We start from the raw sequence: 22613 nt of genomic DNA, 5'->3' as shown, positions 1-22613 counted from the left end.
AGTAGAATAACTCCAGGCATTAGGATATGTCATAAACTTTATAAAGTTCAGTATGTATTGCACTCAAAATATCAATATTTCTGTTTTTATATATTCAGTAAATTTCTACAGTACTGTATAGCATTTTAGTACAATTAATCTTATAAAATGAGAACACACTTTATTCATAGAGTTCTTGAGATATTCGGAGTCTATCAATTATTTAAGTTTCTGTGGATTCAGTTGCAATATACTGTGTATCATCATTAAAAACAACCTTGAAACAATATAGTAGCTCTATCAATTATTTAGGTTTCTGTGGATTCAGTTGCAATATACTGTGTATCATCATTAAAAACAACCTTGAAACAATATAGTAGCTCTATCAATTATTTAGGATTCTGTGGATTCAGTTGCAATATACTGTGTATCATTAAAAAAAACCTTGAAAGTGTAGTAGCGTCATTATTTTAATTCTCATTATGGTGATGACTATTGTCCTGAATATTATCATAATTCCATTGTGATATACAAGAACTAAAAGTAAATTTTCAATAAAAGTAAATAGAATTTAATGAAATGGAAAAAAAATCTACTGAATGAGAAAACAAAGGGGCGTACCTCTTAAACCCTTCTTTTTTTTATCTTTTCAAAAACTGAAAGTCAATTTTCAATAAAAGTACATAGAATTACATGAAACGGAACAAAAATCTACTGAATGAGAAAACAAAGGGGCGTACCTCTTAAACCTTTCTTTTTTTTATCTTGTAACAAATCAAACATTCTTTTTAGAATCGAGAGACAAGTCATCGCTGGCTGCCATGAAATCTGTGAAGTCAATCGTACCGACTGCTGCTAACTGATTAACATTATCTAAAGCTTCTTGAGCATCTTCTTTGTACAACATAAAATGGCCTTGCACAGCTGCGGCGCTCAGGGGAATATTCATTTCCTTTGAACGCTGAAAAAAAAAAAAAAATTACGGTAAATACAGGAGAGAAACTTAGACTCCAAGAAATAAGAAAACATATTAGCATTATTATTATTATTACTATTATTATTATTATTACTTGCTAAGCTACAAACCTAGTTGGAAAACCAGGATGCTATAAGCCCAGGGGCCCCAACAGGGAAAATAGCCCAGTGAGGAAAGGAAACAAGGAAAAATAAAATATTTCAAGAACAGTAACATTCAAATAAACATTTCAATATAAACTATAAAAACTATAAAAAGCCCAGTGAGGAAAGGAAACAAGGAAAAATAAAATATTTCAAGAACAGTAACATTCAAATAAACATTTCAATATAAACTATAAAAACTTTAACAAATGAAAAGACAAAAGCAATCAAATCTAAGATAAGAAAGACTGTACTACTATACTATTCAATCTCAAAGTAAGGGCTTTACATCAATCTCAAAGAATGACATCAAAATCTTAAAATCATAGAACAGTGACCAACCTACCTCGGCAAAATTAGCAGCCAGAAGAGGGGATACGTCAGGGTAAAATCTACTAAACATGGATTCCAACTGATGTGGCGTACAATACCCAATGTACTGTTTCAGATCGACGCGGCCAGGCCGAATTAAGGCTGGGTCCAGTCTGTTCAAAATCAAAATATTACGTTACCAACAAAATTGTCACGTCATTCCCATCTATATTGGCATAAATGATTATTTTTACAAAATCATCATGATAAAAGCATGAGCATGAACTAAAATACAATCTTGAATACTGTAGTGTAATAAATTTTACAAGTTATACGTGTAACATTGCTAATGAAAATCCTGTTTCTTTCATAAAAAGCTTTACTATATATAGTACCATAAAACAGTACAGTAATACCCCACTTTAGTTGGTTCAATATACGTCAGTTCTCACTCTTACTTAAGTATTAAATACAAGAATAAAATCCATTTTATGTCATTTTACCTGACCTTACATCAGTCCTGTACTGTACTGTACAGATCTGCACTTCACATGGGTGCTCATCATTGTACGCATCCGGTTCTTTTTAAAACAATAGCAGCTAGTAAGAACTTTTCTGTGTTCAATACTTGTACACTACAGGTAACACGCAAGTCTCTTTCAAGGCAAAAATTTTATCTATATCGCAAATCGACTTAAGCTGGGTCTCGTAAAATTAATTAACGACCAAGTGGGGTATTACTGTACTAAAATTATCAAATAATTTTAACACCTGTTAAGTGTTTAAGTTGCCTTTTTGTAGAAATTATCCCAAGTTGTGACTATTTAGATTAAATCATGTTGCAACAAAACTAAGACCTTAACAACCCATGCAGGTTACCTTTCAGGATAATTTGTTGTCATGAAAACCATCCTTGCTTCAGTCGAGGCTACCCCGTCAAGGCAATTTAACAATCCGCTAAATGTCAGTCGATTCAATCCTGCGTATGCTGATTTCACTGGTGAAAGAAAATAATAAACAATTTACCCTCACAAATACCTTTAGAGAAGCCTTGAATAATAAAGAATTGTTTCATTAATAAAGAGTTATTTTCATTAACTTCAATTAGTTATGTGACATGAGTTTATCAGTCATATTCCATTATTATTATTATTATTATTATTATTATTATTATTATTATTATTATTATTATTATTATTATTATTATTATTATTAGCTAAGCTACAACCCTAGTTGGAAAAGCAAGATGCTATAAGCCCAAGGGCTCCAATAGGAAAAAATAGCCCAGTGAGGAAAGGAAATAAGGAAATAAATAAATGATGAGAACAAGTTAACAATAAATTATTCTAAAACAGTAACAACGTCAAAATAGATATGTCCTATAAAAACTATTATCATATGAATGTGAAATGGGCTTTATTCATTGATTGTAAACAATTCAGGCAAATCTATTAAAATACAATTCCAAAAACATAAATACCTCTACCCACTTAGTTTAGATTTTATGTTGTACCTCATGCTCAAAAGAATGAGGTAATGAAATTACCTGGATAAGGTTGCTACCAAAACAAAAAAACATTAATTTGGTACTGTAACTTATATATGGTTCAACTACTTTCACTACACAATATATTAGCTAAAACAATATATATATACATTTACTGTAAACTGCAATGTAAAGACAATACAGTACAGTACTTGAAAACTGAGCCTTTAAAATAAATTAAAATCAAACACTTACTTTCTGGAGTGTCTTCACGGCTAACAAATGCAGAATCGACGTCTTCTAAAAGAATTATAGTACTCTGGAAAGAAAACAAACTCAAATTAAACTGGAAATCTCTATATAATTCACTATAACTTAACCAATAAATAAAGATATATCGTTAATTATTAGGCCGTGAATCAATCAAGACTTCCTATCTAAAATGACCTTCAAAATTCAATCTCCATATAACTCTTTGCCAAGTATCAGAATGAAATTAATTTATCCTGAATTACTGTAAACAATACACTTCATAAATCATTCAACTTACAATAGCACTGTAGTTCTTTCCTTTTTTTATAAATTCGAGGAAAAGCTCAACATATTAACAACAAATTTTTAAAGTAATTTGTATGTCATATAAACTCTATTCGTTTAATTAGGGATATCGTTTCAGCTTGAGACGGAATCAGTCATTAAGGCTCGTTATTCAAGTGGCGAGGGTGCTGGATGAGGAACCCCGCTTCCTTTCCAAATGGAGAGTCCTCACTTTTGATAATTCGGACCAAGACTGAGAGGGGTGGTTGATGAAGGAAGTTGGATAAATACTCGTGATTCAACTTTAACTACCGATTCCAACTTGCGCTGAAACTATCTCCCTAATTTAAGGATGAGGATTTGTATGACACATAGGAACAATGTTAAGATCAATGTACTCTAGTTCTACAGAACTTGTTTTTATTTCTAATTTGGTAAATAAATTTTAAATGTATACAGTATCAACAGCAAAATTCAAAAGTTTTTCTTATATTTAAGCAATCTTTATATATCAACATTACTGTAAAATATACAAATGGTCTACTAAATTTATATATATGAGACAACTGAAATACAGTACTTTAAAGTTGTAAACAAAGTCATAAAATACCATGGTTTTGCAAAGGTCAACTATGCTTTAAGGGGACCGTCCGCCATGTCCGCCATTTTTTTTTCTAATGATCCAAATTACACAATTTCTATATATGTTTTAGACATATATAATACCTTCATCATATAAAAATTTCAAGTCATTTGATCAAAAACTTTTGGATTTATTAGCAAAAATCATGATTTAAAAAAAATATTTAGGTACATTTTTCCCCACTACTATAATACCAATTGTATTGAAACTTATACCACAAAAACTACTCTAACAACCGAACAATTCTGTCAGACAGAATTACCATTTTCCTTTCTGTTTTTTTTAATGAATTTTTATTTTTTTTCCTCGTCTAGACGGAAAATAATCGTGAAAAAAAAAAATGTAAAAAGAAAATCAAAATTTTGTCTGACAGAATTGGGGGATTTTTATTCTTCTTTTTAACGATATCGTTCTCTCTAATATCGAACAACAAATAAGTGAGAAAAATGTACCTAAGTGGGAATAAGTATGTTTTTGAGTTATGAGCTCCCAAAGATTTGCAGCAAACTTTCGCTTCTTTTCTAAAAGAAATCAAGATAATATTATTATGATAACTTTTATTGTTTATTCCTACATAAATGCACCCTAAACGAGGTACTTGAACCCTCAGTTTACTATTCCTATGTTATGAGTTGCCAGCGATCTCTAATTGTTGCCAGTGTTTTAGTTAGCAGGTTTCAGCTTTGTACTCTTATCCATGTTTCCCTATTTCTTCATTCTTTTTTCTTGTTCTCCACTTACTTTTTGTTTTTTCTATCACCTTATGTAACATTGGCATTGCTATAAAATTCCAGAGGACGTTGTGAAAGCACAATCAACATACGAACTTCAAGTAAATAAACACATGCATTATAATTTCTATATGTCTTTGGAAACTTTGCTGATGTTTTCGTAGCTGGTAGTTTTCATTCACCTACCCTCTACCAATGTCTTTCATTTCCACCAGAAGTACGGGATTTCGAAACATGAGAGAGAGAGAGAGAGAGAGAGAGAGAGAGAGAGAGAGAGAGAGAGAGAGAGAGAGTTGAACATTGTTATTATAGTATTTGTATAAATGGGAGTTTTAAATAATTAGAGAGAGAGAGAGAGAGAGAGAGAGAGAGAGAGAGAGAGAGAGAGAGAGAGAGAGAGAGAGAGAGAGAGAGAGAGAGAGAGAGAGAGAGAGAGAGAATAAAAGTATTTGTATAAATGGCAGTGGTAAATAATTCGAGAGAGAGAGAGAGAGAGAGAGAGAGAGAGAGAGAGAGAGAGAGAGAGAGAGAGAGAGAGAGAGAGAGAGAGAGAGAGAGAGAGAGAGAACTGTGCATCTGTCAAACTCAGTCATACAGACAACGCCATAAGGATGACGTCATCATTTAAAGACCGCTATATCTTCATTGTTTGGAGAAATGATTGACTATTTGTTCTTTCTATAACCTTAGGTAACATTGGCCTTGCTATTATGTTCCCGAGGGCGTTGTGGAAACACAATGTACATACGAACTTCAAGTAAACAAACGCATACATTATAACTTCTATACATCTTTGGAAACTTTGGCTTCTGTTATTGTAGGAGTAGATTTCGTTCATATACACTCTACCAATGCCTTCCATTTCTGCCAGACGTACGATAGATCGAAATAGAAGTGAAAAACCGCTATAGATATGCAAAATTAACTCACAAAGACGATTTTGTCAAACTCAGTCATGCAGACGACGCAGTAAGGATGATATCATCATTTAAAAACCTCTATATCTTCGTTATTTGTAAAAATAATTGGCTGAAACTCCTGGGGAGTATGTACGACATGTTTACGCATACATAGAAGCAATAAAACGATTTTCGATTTCTGAAAGTTGTTATGTCAATACCCCATGGCGGACGGTCCCCTTAAATGGTTTGAGATGCACGACCTAATGTACATATAAGATCTGATCCCAACCTTGTCCTTCATGTATCCAAGATAACCTTGACTGACCTCTTCTCAATCACCCAAACCTTAACTTAATAATGGTACAAAGACCAAATTCTCACGATAGATTTGGAATACAAATCACCCAATCTGCTTTTTTCTATATGAAATAATTCTATATTAATGCTCCTAATTTCCAAAGAAGTACATACCTCTGGAGCAAGCGCTAATAAATGATTCAACCTATCGTCGGTAAGGCCACGTTCACTCAAGTTCAGGACACAGATGCCGAGCTGAAGTTCACCCGCGAGCGCCGTGATAAACGAACTCTTCCCACATCCTGGAGGACCGTGGAGGAGGTATCCTCTTCTGTATGGTATTCCTGTGAAAAAATATCATCACAACAAATGTAAAACATTGTTTAAAAGCCATAGATAAATACACTTTATGTACATCTACAAATACAAGCAAGCAAAATGATGATTCTGTTTTCCCCCCAAACAATATTCTAGATGTTCAATAATGATGATGTATTTGACAGGCGTATGATTTGAAATGAAAGCTATTGAAAAAATGTGTCGAAAATCATTTCCACTTTCAATTGAGTCAATACGAGGAAAGACGCAGTTAGCAAATGAAAGGGAACTTTCCCCCCAAAATAACAGGTTGTTATAAACTGTAAATAATTACTATATTCTTGTTTGATTATTTGTGGGAGACACCACAATACAAGATTTGAATTTTCTTACAAGTTTTGTGCCTCTTATAGTGGTCAAGTAATAATGTGCTGTTAGTTTTCACCTTTTTAAAGAATCTTTTTTTTAAAGGGCCTACTGAATTAATGTAATAATAATTATAAGAATAAAAACTTCAAGAAATAGTCGAATTGACTAGTTAGGTCGTTCTTACTTTCTGTTTTGTTTTGGTGTTTGGTCATGGACGGAAAGTAAACTGAATGATTACCATTTGTTAATATTAAATGTAAATGTTTAACTTTCCCCCTTTTTGTATTCTAATTGAATTAATTAATTAAATGTTAAATGTATTTCTTATAAGGAAACAGTTTTGATTTCCCGTCTTTATTTTTCAACGATTGTTCGAGAGTATTCGAACAAAGGAAAGAAAACGGGAGTTGTTCTCAAGTTGAATCAGACTGGAAGAGTCAGTTGAGCTCAAGTCGTTACACGATTACTATCAAACGCATCCTTGGATCGTGTGTTCCTTCCGTTACAAAGTGAACTTTTTAGTTCGAACATTAATCTTCTATCAAGATCATAGCTGCCTTATACAAGTACAGGTAAATTGATTAATAAAGACTTTACCCCTAATTTGATGCAAGTTAGATATTATTCTAACAAACTAAAATACAACAAAATAGGACCCACAATGATCAAATGAGAAGAAAAACCTACCTCTATTTGAGTACCATTCAGGATTATCAATAAACTCCTTGACATCTCTGACAATTTTTTCCGACACACCTCTGTCTAGCACGACAGAGCTCAAGGGTCGAGGCTTTCGTGGATTCCCAAATTGCCTCCACTCAGATCCATAAGCAGTATACATAATCGTCTTGCCTTCATTTTGCTTGATTGCTAAATCTCGTGCTGTAAGGAAAAGGTATGACAGCATTGAGAACTCTATTAAAATCATTGAATACTATGTAATAAACAAAGAGAAAATAAAGATCATATGAATAAAAGTTGGAAGACCTAGGCCTACAGAGATGAGGATAGGAAGTGAGAAGTAGATGATGCATGGAGGAGTATTGAATTAAAACCTCAAGATAGAGATGGCAGGCGAAACCTAACAGAGGCCCTTTGCGTCAATAGGCGTAGGAGGAGATGATGATGATGATGAATAGACATAGAAGTGAATTTTGAAAAAAATAATCTTACATTCCATTGCAATAGTTTTTATACAAAGAAAATTAAAATGAATTCCTTGGCCTCACGCAAAATGAAGAGTAACTAAATTTGTTAAGGTTGTTGCATATGACCAATAATGCACAAGAACTGTGATAATTGTGTTTATTGCATTGTAGGTAATTTACTCTGAAAGTCATTACTAAGCATGCAGAATCTCAAAAGCTTAAGAAAAGGAATCTAAAAGCATACGACTCCCAGAGGAAATCCATAGACATGGTCAACATACTTGGCCAGGATATTCCTTACAATTTCACCATTACAAAATGTGTTGTGGAATTCCAACAGAAGTGGGAAAACAAAGGAATGACCCCAGACTGAGTTGCTGAAAAAAGGGATTTTGACGAAGGAAAAATCTATTTCTGGGCGAGAGACCTGTGTCGCTCTGTGAAATACCCCTCTAGCACCATTTCTAAGGCATAGTTATTGCTGAATATACCAGAGAAAAAGAGATGTATGGAATGCCAGGAATAAACCTAGCTCGCTCACTCTTTGAGTGTCGGTATAGAAAACTGGGGCGTGATTGAACCACGACCATAGATCCCTCACCAATTAGACCTCTCCTTCATCAACATCCCCCCTCTCTACCCCTACATCTCCCCACCCCCCATCTTCATTCCTCCTCAGCACTTGCATTGGTTAGACGTGTTTTGTTTTATAAACCAGTTATTAGTGCATGGTCTTTACAGAAAGATTTAAGCTGAAATTAGAATCAGATATAGGAATTTGAAAGGCATATTGGGGAAAGAGCAAATTGTCTTCAACATGGGTGCTACAATTAATGTTAACACCAATACAGAAGTTGAGAATCCAAACAATTTTAGAACATGAATTAGTCCTTCAAACCCAAAATACTCCTCATAAGTGGTATTTCCTGCAATACATTGATATCTATTTTAATAGTTTGAAGATTTCTTCGTGGCAGACAACTTAGAAAAGGGTTAAACCACTTGGGAAAAGTTATACCATCAGAAGAGCAACAATTAAAGAAAAGCAAGTACACTGAAATGCCTAAAAAAATGAGATTTCTAATATTTAAAAAAAATCCAGTCATTCCTCTCAGGTTGCCAATTTCCTAAACTACTGTACAAAAATAAATGCAGCAATAGATAAGGTAGCCCCTGCACCAAAATTGCAAATGATCTTGCGTGACCTTCAGATAAAGCACAACGATTGCAAAGCTTTCATTAGAAAAGCCCTAATTTTACCATCCATTTAGTTTAGTTTATTGTAAACCACTAGGGATATTCATTCACTTTTCTAATTACATTTTCTATTCTTTGGGACTTAGTCTTTTACAAAAAAAATCTATCATATCAATAGCCACATCAGTTTAAAAAACAAACACTATACTTAACAAAATTCAAGATTTAATCACATGCCTAAAGTGCAATGTGACATTCCCCCTCCCCAAATGTTCTATGCTATTTAGTAGCTCAGTAATTTGCTCTGTAAATATAAAGCAAATGGGATATCTATGAGTAATAACTAAGTGAGAAAATATCATTATTGCTCTTCTCACTGTTATTACCGAGTAGCTTAAGAAGACCTCTGCATCTCATTAGCAAATACCCTAAAGGCTCTATAGAAGAAAAAGTTTGACAGCCGAACAGAAACAGACCAATAGGAGCTTATGAAAAGTAAAATGTAGGATGTAATGCAACCAAGATTTAAGTGAAGCTACGAAACCTTTAGTAAAAAAAATCTAATGAAGATGGAGTTAATTGATGTTTTCATTAAACATACACATTTCAATGCTATTCAAAAATAAAAACTAACGTTCTAAAAACGGTACAAATTTACTGTTACTCTACATATAGTTCACATGCATTATATCAAGCTACATCCTACAGTGAAGATCGATAGAAAAAGACAAACTGTACTAACCCTCATCTAAGATTTCAAAAAACAGATCTTTGTTTTTGCCGATAGTTGTAAACTTCACATCTTCAAAAGGAACTCCCATTTGAATATCTAACGTTTGCTGCGATCTCGTACGTTCGACACGCATCCAAGTCCTTTTATACCTGAAATACCAAGATCCCACTGAACAAATTGCTAAACAAGCCAGTTTAACAGAATACTAAATTTCTGCCAAAGTTATCCCTAAATAAAATGTTTCCATAATACCCCCAATAAAAATATGATGAAAAAATCCAACAGGCTACTCTTACGCACTCACATTCATTACAAGACCATCACTAAAATCATTATATTATTATTACTTGCTTAGCTACAACTCTAGTTGGAAAAGAAGGATGCTATAAGCCCAAGGGCTCCAACATGGAAAAATAGCTTAGTAAGGAAAGGCAATAAAGAAATAAACAAACTAAGAGAGACGTAATGAACAATTGAAATATTTTAAGAACAGTAACATTAAAATAATTCTATCATATATAAACTATAAAACTTAAACAAAACACAAGATACAGTGTGCCTGAGTGTACCCCAAAACAAGAGAGAACTCTACCTGCAAGACATTTAACAAGTGATACAAATACTGAAAACACTAGTTGTGAAAAAAGAAATGGTATCGAAGCTGCATAACTTGCAGCATCAAGAGAATGTGGGGGAGATTTCAACTGAGGAGGAAGAGGGAAAGTGTGACAAACCTAAAGCTTCAAGGGAAATTAGAGATATCAAGAATGTGGGAAACCCTGCAAATTTTTGTAGACACATCACCCACATAAAGCTTCAGCAGGACAAATAAAAAATCTATTTACTAACTAGCCATACTACATTTTCAAGCCATTTTAAAGAAAATTAAAATGCAGTCATTTGTAGATAGGTTCCTTGTTAAGTGTAAAAAGAAACGACCAAGTGTCCAGAAAGCATAAACCAAGTGATTCTCCTAGTGATAGAGAATGTTGTTTAAGAGAAGGAACTCAGATAAAGTTTTTATGGAGGGATATTCTCCCTAAAAGCAAAAAAACACGTTTCTTATATCATCTCGTCTCCGTCATGTCAGCCACGACTCTCCTTAAAGGTAGAGTGCGACTTCATCCAGGATGACAGGATCAGCCAAAGGTTAAAAAACCTCAAAATACAAATCCTATTTCAGTGGGCTCAAGATGAGATGCAAGTGAAAATTTATGTAAACACCTAGTAAGCGTTAGAGTCCAAATCACAAGGTTTTAAATTGGCACACAATTCCTGCGAGGATGAAGCAGAAGTATTTCTCCTGGACCAATGAATGGGTAATTGAAAACACTTGTCCTTGAGGTCCACAGAAAGAACGAAGTCTTCTTTCTGATAGCTGCGCGTACCGATATTGGTGTCTAAATCTTGAACCAAGTTCGTTGAAAAAACTTGGATTGCTGACTGGTCTCCTTGTGATCGACTTCTCCACCAGGAAAAGCTAGATGCAGAATCCCTGAGACCTATCTTGAATGACTTTTAATCCATTCTCCACCATTAATTTCACCTGTTATAATCACCAGCGCTTTCAGCGATTTCTGAGGGTAAGTCAGGAATGTCATCAGAGAGCGAGTGAGGGCAGGACAAGATCTGGTGAAAGGAAGGCGGTATCCATCCTGTAGGACCTCCATTACCCAACTTTCTACACCATATGAGTTCCATGTGGCCCAATGGTTCGACAGGTATGGCCCCTTCGAGGCAGTCGGTCTCCTTCCCCATTCCTGGCACGGCCAGGTTGAGGGCAAAACGGACACTGTCCTTGCCTTTCCTTGAGGTAGATGAGGCTGGAGCTACAGATCAAGATTTGAATGTCATCATAGGCTACTTCTGTTCTGACTTCATGGATTGTATTGAAGACTTCAGAGAGGTTAACTTAGGACCTAGGCCATTGAAAGTGACTACAAAATGGATAAGGGAATTGTGACTTTAATTTCTCCATTTCTTGAAGGTGGCATCGACGTCCTTCTGCCAGAAAGGCGCCGAACACTCCAGTACTGGCGTGTTCCTAAGGGTGAGTGCTGCTTCCTGTCCCACTTAGCTGGTGAAGTGGGAGGCCACTCAATCCTTTCTCTTGAGGACTCAATTTGCCCACTGATGCACAAAGAAAGTCACTGTCTTTGCGCCTGAGAGGATGATATCAGTGTCAGTGTATTTCTTCTTCATTTTAGAAATAGACAAATCATGAGATGAAGCGAATTACAAGACTTCTACTGATCAGTGGTCAATCTAGGCTATCGCTTTGAGTCTCGCCATGTAATCAGTTTCCATGGCAACAGACTCAGAGTATAAGAACGAAGTAACCTCGTACTTGAATTTCTCCCCTGAGTTTTGCTGTTAGCACTGCTAATGCTGGATCAACTATAACAGGAGATAGATCTATTGCTTTCGGCACGTAGAACCTTTGTTGACGAAAAAGCTGGAGGCAAGAGCATGTTTGAGTGGCTCCAGCAAAGGAAATTCAGCCAAAACGAGACACAGGGAAGTACGTCAGTACTGAACTGCAACCGAACTGCCAAAACGAGACACAGGGAAGTACATCAGTACTGAACAGCGACCGAACTCAAAGTGAGGGTTACTCCACCTGTCAAGTGGGAGGGGCATACCCTCCACCCAACAGGATACTGTTTACCTCGTTTAAAAAAACTGTTCTAGTTTCACTGAAGTCATACTCCTATCAAATGATGGTGGTTTGTATTTGTATAAGAATAAATATATAAATGAAAAATAGGACAGAGAAATCAATACAGTATAACTGTTGATGATATTTCTGAACAAAAAGCTATCTAGATTCTGACAGTGCTGCCAATGACAGAGCAACAAACACACACATGGACCATGAGGAGAGCAATTATATCTATCAACAGGTCCAAGGGGTGCTTGCAAGAATGAAATCTCCTGCTGTCTAGAAGACTAAAGACATAAGTGTCTGGGGACACTCAAGACCATGAAAGTGGGTATTGTAAGACTGAGGTATTAATACAGCAAAAAAGCAAATAGATATTTTACATTTCACAAATATTTCATGTGATTTTAATGTGCAATAAAGTATATTACATAAATGTTCTAAGGATAAGCATTCCATTATTATTTATATCAAAAGATGACTTAGCTTCATCAGACAAAAAATATACTATAGTCCATTTCTTTTAGCGATGCATATTTGCACCGACTCGCGGCGGTGTCCTTTTAGCTCGGAAATAGTTTCCTGATTGCCGATTGGTTAGAATTATCTTGTCCAACCAATCAGCGATCCGGAAACTTTTCCGAGCTAAAAGGGCACTGCTGCAAGTCGGTGCAAATATGCATCGCTAAAAGAAATGGACTATAGAATCCAATCAAGAGAGAGACTGCAGTACCTTAAGCACAGGTTAAATACAAACCTTCTTCTATAATGTCTTGAAAAAGCTGCTTCTTTTTGCCAAAAACAGTAAATGACACATTTTCCCAAGGAGTGCCATGCTGCAGATCCACAGTGTGTTGCTCCCTTGTACGTTCTACTTTGACCCAAGTGCCGCCATACCTAACAGGGTCATCATTTTACAAAACTTGTAGCTTATAAGCTGGTCTAATGAAATCTGCTATTTAAATCTATATAATTTAAGATATAAAAAGTGCTGGAAATGCCACTATAAATCAATTATCAATTATTTATTAGTAACTACTGTACTGCACATTACTTGCTATATATCCATAAATAATTTTCTAAAATATAAATTATGATAATCGCTGTAAAAATAAAAATAATAACCAAATATAATAGTGTAATGGTAAACTAATACTGTAGGAATATTATTACAGATTATAATAATGCAGAAATAACAACATTAATAACAACGAAGACTGAAGAGTAATTATATTCTTAAAAGATTAGGATAAATAAGATCCTTTTCTTTTGCATTAACCCTTTTACCACCAGGCTATTTGGATATTTCCAACCCTTAACCCCCAGGGGGTTATTTTTTTCCCAGCACATTTTGCAGTATATCTTTTTTATATTGCTCTAACAGCCTTAATTTTTGTCATAGAGAGGTCAGGTTGGTCTCATTCTCTTGGAAAATGCCTGAATTTTAAAGCAATTTTTTGCAAGGACGTACCGGTACGTCCATGGGGGTAAAGGCATGGCTTTTGTGAAACGTACCAGTACGTCCTTTGGGGGTAAAAGGGTTAAATTACCGGTTAATACTTTCATGTTTCAGATCATGATAAATGCTTATCTCGCGCTAGGAGAAACTATACACTCCAGATTCATTACAGAGGCTAGTTACTAATCTAAACTTATATCTGGGATTAATGGAAGGCCAAATACCTCACTTTCATGATCCACAATCCCAGTTAATGACCCAATGAGAGAACAAGAATAGCGAAGAAGTCGGAAGATATAACGCAAACCTGATGCAGTATAAGAGCTTTCATTCCCTCTGACATTGATGACATTTGTCCGTGCATTGCTTGGGGGTTTCGTACTGTATATATTTCTCAGAAAATATAAAAAAAAAAATTCAAAGTAATTTGTACTTTTCCTAAATATACAAACCTAAGTCCTTTAATAGAATTATCGGTTGGAAAATCACAAATTATTAGTAATTTGTATTTTTCCTAACATACTTACCGAGAACTACTTTCACACGAGTTACCTGGAACCTCCTCTCAAACGACCAGAGTTTTGTGTAGTTTACCCTACTCCTGTTTTCTGTAATGGTAGGCCTAGGCGGAAGGATACGTGCCCTGAGGGCAATGCCGAGGCAGGCCACATGTGAGCTTGGGTCGCGACCTTCAGTAAGTTCTCTGGTCGCGTCGTGATATCATCTCGACGCTCCTCACATCTCAGTGCGACCCTTTGTGTTGTGTACCGCATGTGTGACCATGTGTTTTACGTTGTGCTTAAACATTAAAGAAATAAGGCTGTTATAAGTACTGATAGGTGGTTCGAGGAAAGCCCTGTCCAACAGTCAGTTATCAAGACTAATACTTTTGACCTTTAACTCTGGGACTTGTGGGGTGGCTGAAGGAGGAAGTGTAACTTGATGGACTAAGGTCTCATAGTTAGGAAAAATATAAATTACTGTACTCAGTTGCAGGAGAGCATACATCCTCGTACATGGTACGTTGTCAGAATGCATCAGTATCTATTAGGAGAAAAACAATTGATACATTTCATTCCCCCTTCACCCGTTAACAGATCCTGTCTGTAAGGAAAGGCTGCTTGATTATTAAATTCACCTACATCTGACGTCCGGTCTTCACATCCAACAGAAGGGAAAGAGAAGAGAATAGAAGGCTGGTTCTTCAACCATTCATTATATGCTTGAGTTGAAACAGTCATCATATAAGAGAGGCTTCTGGTCCCGTGAGGAACTAGGCTGGCTACGCAACCTGGCAGTCACCAATGGGTCAAGTATAAAAGAACGTAAAGTCATGTAGGTATATTACTGCATGTAGTGGGAGGTCAAAGTTGTCTGGTGTTACCAGACTCTTTCCTTTAATGTCTTAGCCAGTGACAGGTTCTTCCTGAGTGCTAAAGAGTATCCGTTACCCTTGATTTCATGAATCCTTGCACAAGCTGGACCTCCAACCTTCTTGCTGGTTGAAGGATAGGTACATCCTGTGGTCTCACAAAATTATCCCATTCCCCTTTTTGGAGTGTAGTTCTCACTCGTCCAATCAGGAAGACTGTGTATTCAGATTGTAACTCACCTTGCTTTGTGGTAGTTTCTCTGCTTTAGAAGGGAGTTACCCATCTCAGACTGAGTGTCCCCGTACCTCTTTCTTAACACTGAAAGTTACTCATCTGGCCATAACAGTTTTTCCAGGAAGGTGATCTCTGTACTACAATGTTAGCGAGTGTTCCCAGTGCTTCCCATGGGAAAAAACTCCAGTGTAGTGGTTTGTGATGAAACAACAGTGACTGTCACACTAGGCTCATGATCGCTAACCAACCCCCAAGGTCCCTGTCAGCAGGGTAAAAAACAACCCTCCATATTGCAATAGGAACAGAAAGGTAGACACACTCTCCCACCCTCTCCTGGCTGACATTGCTGATGTTCGGTCCTAGTAAGATTTCTCACCTTCTCCCAGTGCAACAGCAGTACCTTACAATGGCTCGTACTTGCTTCATCTACCGCAAAAATACCAGATAGAGGGTGAATATCGTCACTCCCTCCCAACAGAAGAGAGCGGTCGCTATAAGTCCCATGGAACTTTCTGCAAAAAGCTTTACTATAACCTCTCCTCAAGGAAGATATACAGTTGAGGGGAATGGAAGAGGGAGAAGATATAGGTAAAGGAGGAACAGAGAGGGCTATCTCTCCTTCCCATTGACAATCATTCTTACTTCACACAGGAAGTCATGGACTACACTTCATTTTAGGATGCTACAGGAGCTTCCTCCACCCGACCCCAACTCAAACAACTACTCTGGGGGTTCGGTTAAGGAGAAGCACTGGGAACACTTGCTGTCATTGCGACACAGGTATCACCAATAGGAGAAAACTGATGGTCCCAGGTTAACCCACCCGAAGAATAATTTACACTATTGGGAACACAGCTACGTCGACTCTCAGTCTCAAATAGGTAAGTCCCTCCCCAGGAAGTGAAATTACCATAAAGCCCATCGTCTTCCCGATCGAAAGAGCAAGAACAATACTCTAAAAATGGGGGAGATTGCTTATAGTCCCTCCCTCTTTAAAAAATTAAACAAGACATGGAGTTCTGAAGGTTTGTATCCTCATCCAGTAGGAACAAAATTCACATCACCACATGCTTACCTTCAAGTGCACTTTCCCTTACAAGTAAAAGCACTCACAAAAATAAAAAAATCAACACTTAACACACACGAATCTTTTCAAGTCCAACAGCCGAGACTTTTAAAGTCCAACATTCGAGACTTTTAAAGTCCAACATTCGAGACTTTTAAAGTCCAACAGTTGAGACTTTTAAAGTTCAACAGTCGAGACTTCTAAAGTCCAACAGTCGAGACTTTTAAAGTCCAACATTCGAGACTTTTAAAGTCCAACAGTCGAGACTTTTAAAGTCCAACAGTCGAGACTCCTAAAGTCCAACAGTCGAGACTTTTAAAGTCCAACATTCAAGACTTTTAAAGTCCAACAGTCGAGACTTTTAAAGTCAAACATTCGAGACTTTTAAAGTCCAACAGTCGAGACTTCTAAAGTCCAACAGTCGAGACTTTTAAAGACCAACATTCAAGACTTTTAAAGTCCAACAGTCGAGATTTTTAAAGTCCAACAGTCGAGATTTTTAAAGTCCAACAGTCGAGACTTTTAAAGTCCAACAGTCGAGACTTTTAAAGTCCAACAGTTGAGACTTTTAAAGTTCAACAGTCGAGACTTTTAAAGTCCAACAGTCGAGACTTTTAAAGTCCAACAGTCGAGACTTTTAAAGTCCAAAATTCGAGACTTTTAAAGTCCAAGAGTCAAGACTACATATGCACCAGTTGCGGTCAAGGATGAGACAGGTAGGTAGGCAGGGCTTCCCCCTCAAACCACATGTTGTGAAACTACCTTGTTAAGCATTCAATGACTGCTCCAGTGTGATTGAAGGTATACTTTTATTGTAAAGGATAAAAGGTTTGTATAATCATAGGAGCAAAATTCATACATACTACAGTGTTTACATGTATATATATACTGTATAAACATACATATATATGATAGAGAGAGAGAGAGAGAGAGAGAGAGAGAGAGAGTGTGTTTTATACATACATACTGTACATACAGACAGATAGATATAGATAGATTAGATTAAATTAGATAGATAGATAGATAGATAGATAGATTAAAATGTTATTTTCATTAGTAAAATAAATTTTTGAATATACTTACCCGATAATCATGTAGCTGTCAACTCCGTTGCCCGACAGAATTCTACGGAAGGGATACGCCAGCGATCGCTATACAAGAGGGGGGTGTACTCACAAGCGCCACCTGTGGCCAGGTACTGCAGTACTTCTTGTTGACACCACTTCAATTTTTCCTCGGTCCACTGGTTCTATGGGGAGGAAGGGTGGGTCAATTAAATCATGATTATCGGGTAAGTATATTCAAAAATTTATTTTACTAATGAAAATAACATTTTTCAATATTAAACTTACCCGATAATCATGTAGCTGATTCACACCCAGGGAGGTGGGTGAAAACCAGTGTACATGTATATCAAGAAGCTAAGTATCCCGTATTTCATATTATCAGTTATTCAAAATAACAATGAAATTACAAGTACCTGGTAAGGAAGTCGACTTGAGCCATTACTCTGCCTTAAATAAGTTCGTCTTCCTTACTGAGCGCAGCGTTCCTCTTAGGAGGCTGAACAACTCTAAGGTGCTGAAGTATCGAGGGCTGCAACCCATACTAAAGGACCTCATCACAACCTTTAACCTCGGCGCTTCTCAAGAAAGAATTGACCACCCGCCAAATCAACAAGGATGTGGAAGGCTTCTTAGCCGACCGTACAACCCATAAAAAGTATTCAAGAGAAAGGTTAAAAGGTTATGGGATTATGGGAATGTAGTGGCTGAGCCCTCGCCTACTACTGCATTCGTTGCTACGAATGGTCCCAGGGTGTAGCAGTACTCGTAAAGAGACTGGACATCTTTGAGATAGAATGATGCGAACACTGACTTGCTTCTCCAATAGGTTGCATCCATAACACTCTGCAGAGAATGGCTCTGTTTGAAGGCCACTGAAGTAGCCACAGCTCTCACTTCATGTGTCCTTACCTTCAGCAAAGCAAGGTCTTCTTCCTTCAGATGAGAATGTGCTTCTCTAATCAGAAGCCTGAATAGTAAGAAACTGAGTTCTTAGAACTTGGAAAAGAAGGTTTCTTGATAGCACACCATAAGGCTTCTGATTGTCCTCGTAAAGGTTAAGACCTTTTTAGATAGTACCTAAGAGCTCTAACTGGGCAAAGTACTCTCTCCAGTTCATTCCCCACCAAGTTGGACAGGCTTGGGATCTCGAACGACTTAGGCCAAGGACGTGAAGGAAGCTCGTTTAGCAAAAACCGAGCTGCAAGGAACATGTAGCCGTTTCAGATGTGAAAACAATGATCCTGCTGAAGGTGTGGATCTCACTTACTCTTTTAGCTGTTGTCAAGCACACGAGGAAAAGAGTTTTTAATGTGAGGTCCTAAAAAGAGGCTGATTGGAGAGGTTCAAATCTTGATGACATAAGGAACCTTAGGACCACGTCTAGATTCCAGCCTGGAGTGGACAACCGACGTTCCTTTGAGGTCTCAAAAGACCTAGGGAGGTCCTGTAGATCTTTGTTGGTGGAAAGATCCAAGCCTCTGTGGCGGAAAACCGCTGCCAACATACTTCTGTAACCCTTGATCGTAGGAGCTGAAAGGGATCTTACTTTCCTTAGATATAACAGGAAGTCAGCAATCTGGGTTACAGTGGTACTGGTTGAGGAAACTGCATTGGTCTTGTACCAGCTACGGAAGACTTCCCCTTGAGACTGATAGATTCTGAGAGTGGATGTTCTCCTTGCTTTGGCAATCGCTCTGGCTGCCTCCTTCGAAAAGCCCCTAGCTCTTGAGAGTCTTTCGAAAGTCTGAAGGCAGTCAGACGAAGAGCGTGGAGGTTTGGGTGTACCTTCTTACGTGAGGTAGACGTAGAAGGTTCACTCCTAGAGGAAGAGTCCTGGGAATGTCGACCAGCCATTGCAGTACCTCTAAGAACCATTCTCTCGCGGGCCAGAGCGGAGCCAACCAACGTCAGCCGTGTCCCTTTGCGAGAGGAGAACTTCTGAAGTACCCTGTTGACAATCTTGAACGGCGGGAATGCATACAGGTCGAGATGGAACCAATCCAGCAGAAAAGCATCCACGTGAACTGCTGCTGGGTCTGGAATCGGAGAACAATACAACAGGAGTCTCTAGGTTATCGAGGTAGCGAACAGATCTATGGTTGGCTGACCCCACAGGGCCCAAAGTCTGCTGCAAACATTCTTGTGAAGGGTCCACTCTGTGGGGATGACCTGACCCTTCCGGCTGAGGTGATCTGCCATGACATTCATACCGCCCTGAATGAACCTCGTTACCAGCGTGAGCTTTCGATCTTTAGACCAGATGAGGAGGTCCCTTGCGATCTAGAACAACTTCACGAAAGAGTCCCTCCCTGCTTGAAGATGTAAGCCAGGGCTGTGGTGTTGTCAGAGTCCACCTCCACCACTTTGTTAAGCTGGAGGGACTTGAAGTTTATCAAGGCCAGAAGAACCGCCAACAACTCCTTGCAATTGATGTGAAGTGTCCTTTGTTCCTGATTCCATGTTCCCGAGCATTCCTGTCCGTCCAAAGTCGCACCCCAGCCCGTGTCTGATGCGTCTGAGAGGAGAAGGCGGTCGGGTTTCTGAACAGCCAAAGATACACTTCCTTGAGAAGAAAGCTGTTCTTACACCACGCGAGAGAAGACCTCCTCTCTTCGGAAACAGGAACTGAGACCGTCTCTAGCGTCATGTCCTTTATCCAGTGAGCAGCTAGATGATACTGAAGGGGGGGAGGTGGAGTCTCCCTAACACGATGAACAGGGCCAGCGATGAAAGTGTCCCTGTTAGACTCATCCACTACCTGACTGAGCATCGGTTTCTTCTCAGCATGCTCTGGATGCATTCTAGGGCTTGGAAGATCCTTGGGGCCGACGGAAAAGCCCGAAAAGCTCGACTCTGAAGATCCATACCCAGGGAGACAATGGTCTGGGATGGGACGAGCTGAGACTCCTCAAAATTGACCAGGAGGCCCAGTTCCTTGGTCAGATCCATAGTCCATCTGAGAATCTCCAGACAGCGACGACTTGTGGGAGCTCTTAAAAGCCAGTCGTCTGACGGAGCCGGACACAAGATCATGGTACTGCTGCACAGTCTGTGAACTGTCAACCATGGGGAAGCGAGGAAGTACAGTGACAACCCGAAGCTGTCTAGACTGTCTGGGTCGTACAGACAACTCCTTATCGGGTTGCTGAGGTTGCCGCACTGCGTCACAACAAGTCACTTCTGCTGGTTGTTGAACGTCTTCCCAGTGACACACTGACTCCGTAAACAAAAAAATCCTCTAACAAGGACTAAGCTTGGACTGCATGTCTTGCAACACAGCTCAAGGTCTATGGGAGCAGGTGTGGTAACAGACGGGGTTAGCGACTGAAGTGGAACCATTACCTTCCCTGGGAGCATGTTATGCTTAAATAAAAGTCCATAGGAGGCTACGCAGCTAAAGGCTCCTCTCCAAATGACAGAGTCCTCAAGGGAATATCAGAAGGAGGGAGAAAAGCACTTTCTCATCTACAGGGACCATATCCGAGAAAAGCTAAGTTCTCTCAGTGAGGGTTTCACTGGTGCAAAAGCAGCAGACTAGAAGGCAACGTTATGAAACTGCTTGACAGTCTAGTGAGTTGGCAACAACCAAAGAAGTGTGACTGAGAAGCATGCGGTAAGGTATGCAGAGCATGTTGTATGCAGAGCATGCTGTATGCAGAGCATGCTGTATGCAGAGCATGCTGTATGCAGAGCATGCTGTATGTAGAGCATGCTGTAAGGTAAGCAGAGCGTGTTGCATGGCGTGTAACATTTCTCAGAAATTCCATGACCAGTGCTAGAGTGAGTAATATCGCATTACCGTCCATTGAAAGTGCACGTGCCGAGGGAATTGATTTAGACTGTTTTGTTGATGAATTTGATAGCCGGCATGATAATCGTAGAATTAAGCTACACTAAATGTACTATAATCTACTTCACCTCAGGAAAGGGAAACTCGCCCTGTTGGCAACACTGCATTACTTCATGCATGCTTGCATGGGGTTTAATATCAACATAATATTACCTTACATTCATAACTCATGATTCATTTTTGTTTAGAAGATATTTTTGCCATATTTTGCGATTTGTTAAAAATATATTGCAAGGAATACATATATATTTTTATATAAGTAATACAAATAACCTCCATTATCATAATGTTTGTGTAGGCATACATGTATATGATTACAAATGCAAGTTATGAAAGTAATGAGGTGTTATTATTGTCATTTGTTATTCCCAAGTTGAATGGGAAGAAGCTCAAGTTGAGGAAAAAGTGGCAGATGCATGCGTTGAGGTGGCTGACTCATAGCATGAGGTTGCTGCCTCAAGAGTTGCGCTTGCTGTAAGGGTTGCGGATGCGCAGTAGCAGGTTCCTGAGGAACGAGTTAAGGTTCCTGAGGTGTGAGCTACGAGAGTTGAGGTAGCGGCTGCGCAGAACGCAGTTCTTGTCTCGCGAGTTGAGGTCGCTGCAGCGAGTGCTGAGGTGGCTGCCTCATTGATGGAAGAGGTTGTCGTACCTCAAGAGATTGTTGCCTCGCTGGTGGAACCGCAAGCGGAAGCGGAGGAAGTAAGGCATAAGACTCCTGCTCCCATTGCTGAGGTTGCCTTAAGGAAGGTTAAGGTTGCTGCACAACGCTGGTAACTGGCAACTCAGAACGCGGTAAGGTAGCCTGAGGAACCTCAACTTCGTACGCCTGGCAGACTGGACTGCGGTGAGGCGGAGCTCTCGCAGGAGGAGGCGGAGGTTGCTGCACACCGCTGGTAACTGGCAACTCAGAACGCGGTAAGGTAGCCTGAGGAACCTCAACTTCGTACGCCTGGCAGACTGGACTGCGGAGAGGCGGAGCGTTCGCAGGAGGAGGTGTAACCTTCTCAGCCTGAAACTCACGCATTAAGACCGCAAGCTGCGACTGCATGGACTGCAGCAAAGTCGTCTTGGGATCAACAGACGATAAAGTCTGTTGAGGCAAAGCTTTAATAGAAGATGAGGTCTGTTGGG

General features: G+C 38.6%; 1 protein-coding gene across 4 annotated transcripts in view; it reads right to left on the bottom strand.

Annotated features, from left to right (window-relative positions):
* Positions 1–459: 459 nt before the first annotated feature.
* The window catches only part of LOC137615454 (mitochondrial chaperone BCS1-like), a 29484-nt gene continuing 7330 nt past the window's right edge, over positions 460–22613 (bottom strand). For 3 of the 4 annotated variants that reach the window (XM_068345336.1, XM_068345334.1, XM_068345337.1), the window contains exons 4-10: positions 9781–9920; positions 7381–7575; positions 6181–6350; positions 3152–3215; positions 2290–2407; positions 1445–1583; positions 460–940 (exon numbers count right to left, since the gene is read on the bottom strand). In XM_068345336.1, the coding sequence (XP_068201437.1) occupies positions 755–940; positions 1445–1583; positions 2290–2407; positions 3152–3215; positions 6181–6350; positions 7381–7575; positions 9781–9920 (1012 nt within the window). In that variant the 3' untranslated portion in view covers positions 460–754. Of the gene's footprint in view, positions 941–1444; positions 1584–2289; positions 2408–3151; positions 3216–6180; positions 6351–7380; positions 7576–9780; positions 9921–13190; positions 13331–22613 lie in introns of all 4 variants that reach the window. The other variant, XM_068345335.1, reaches the window with a different exon arrangement.

This window comes from Palaemon carinicauda, chromosome 21 (assembly GCF_036898095.1).
Source record: "Palaemon carinicauda isolate YSFRI2023 chromosome 21, ASM3689809v2, whole genome shotgun sequence".
In the NCBI taxonomy this organism is placed as follows: Eukaryota; Metazoa; Arthropoda; class Malacostraca; order Decapoda; family Palaemonidae; genus Palaemon; species Palaemon carinicauda.
The sequence above is the reverse complement of the archived record's forward strand: the minus strand, read 5'-3'. Positions and strand labels throughout refer to the sequence as shown.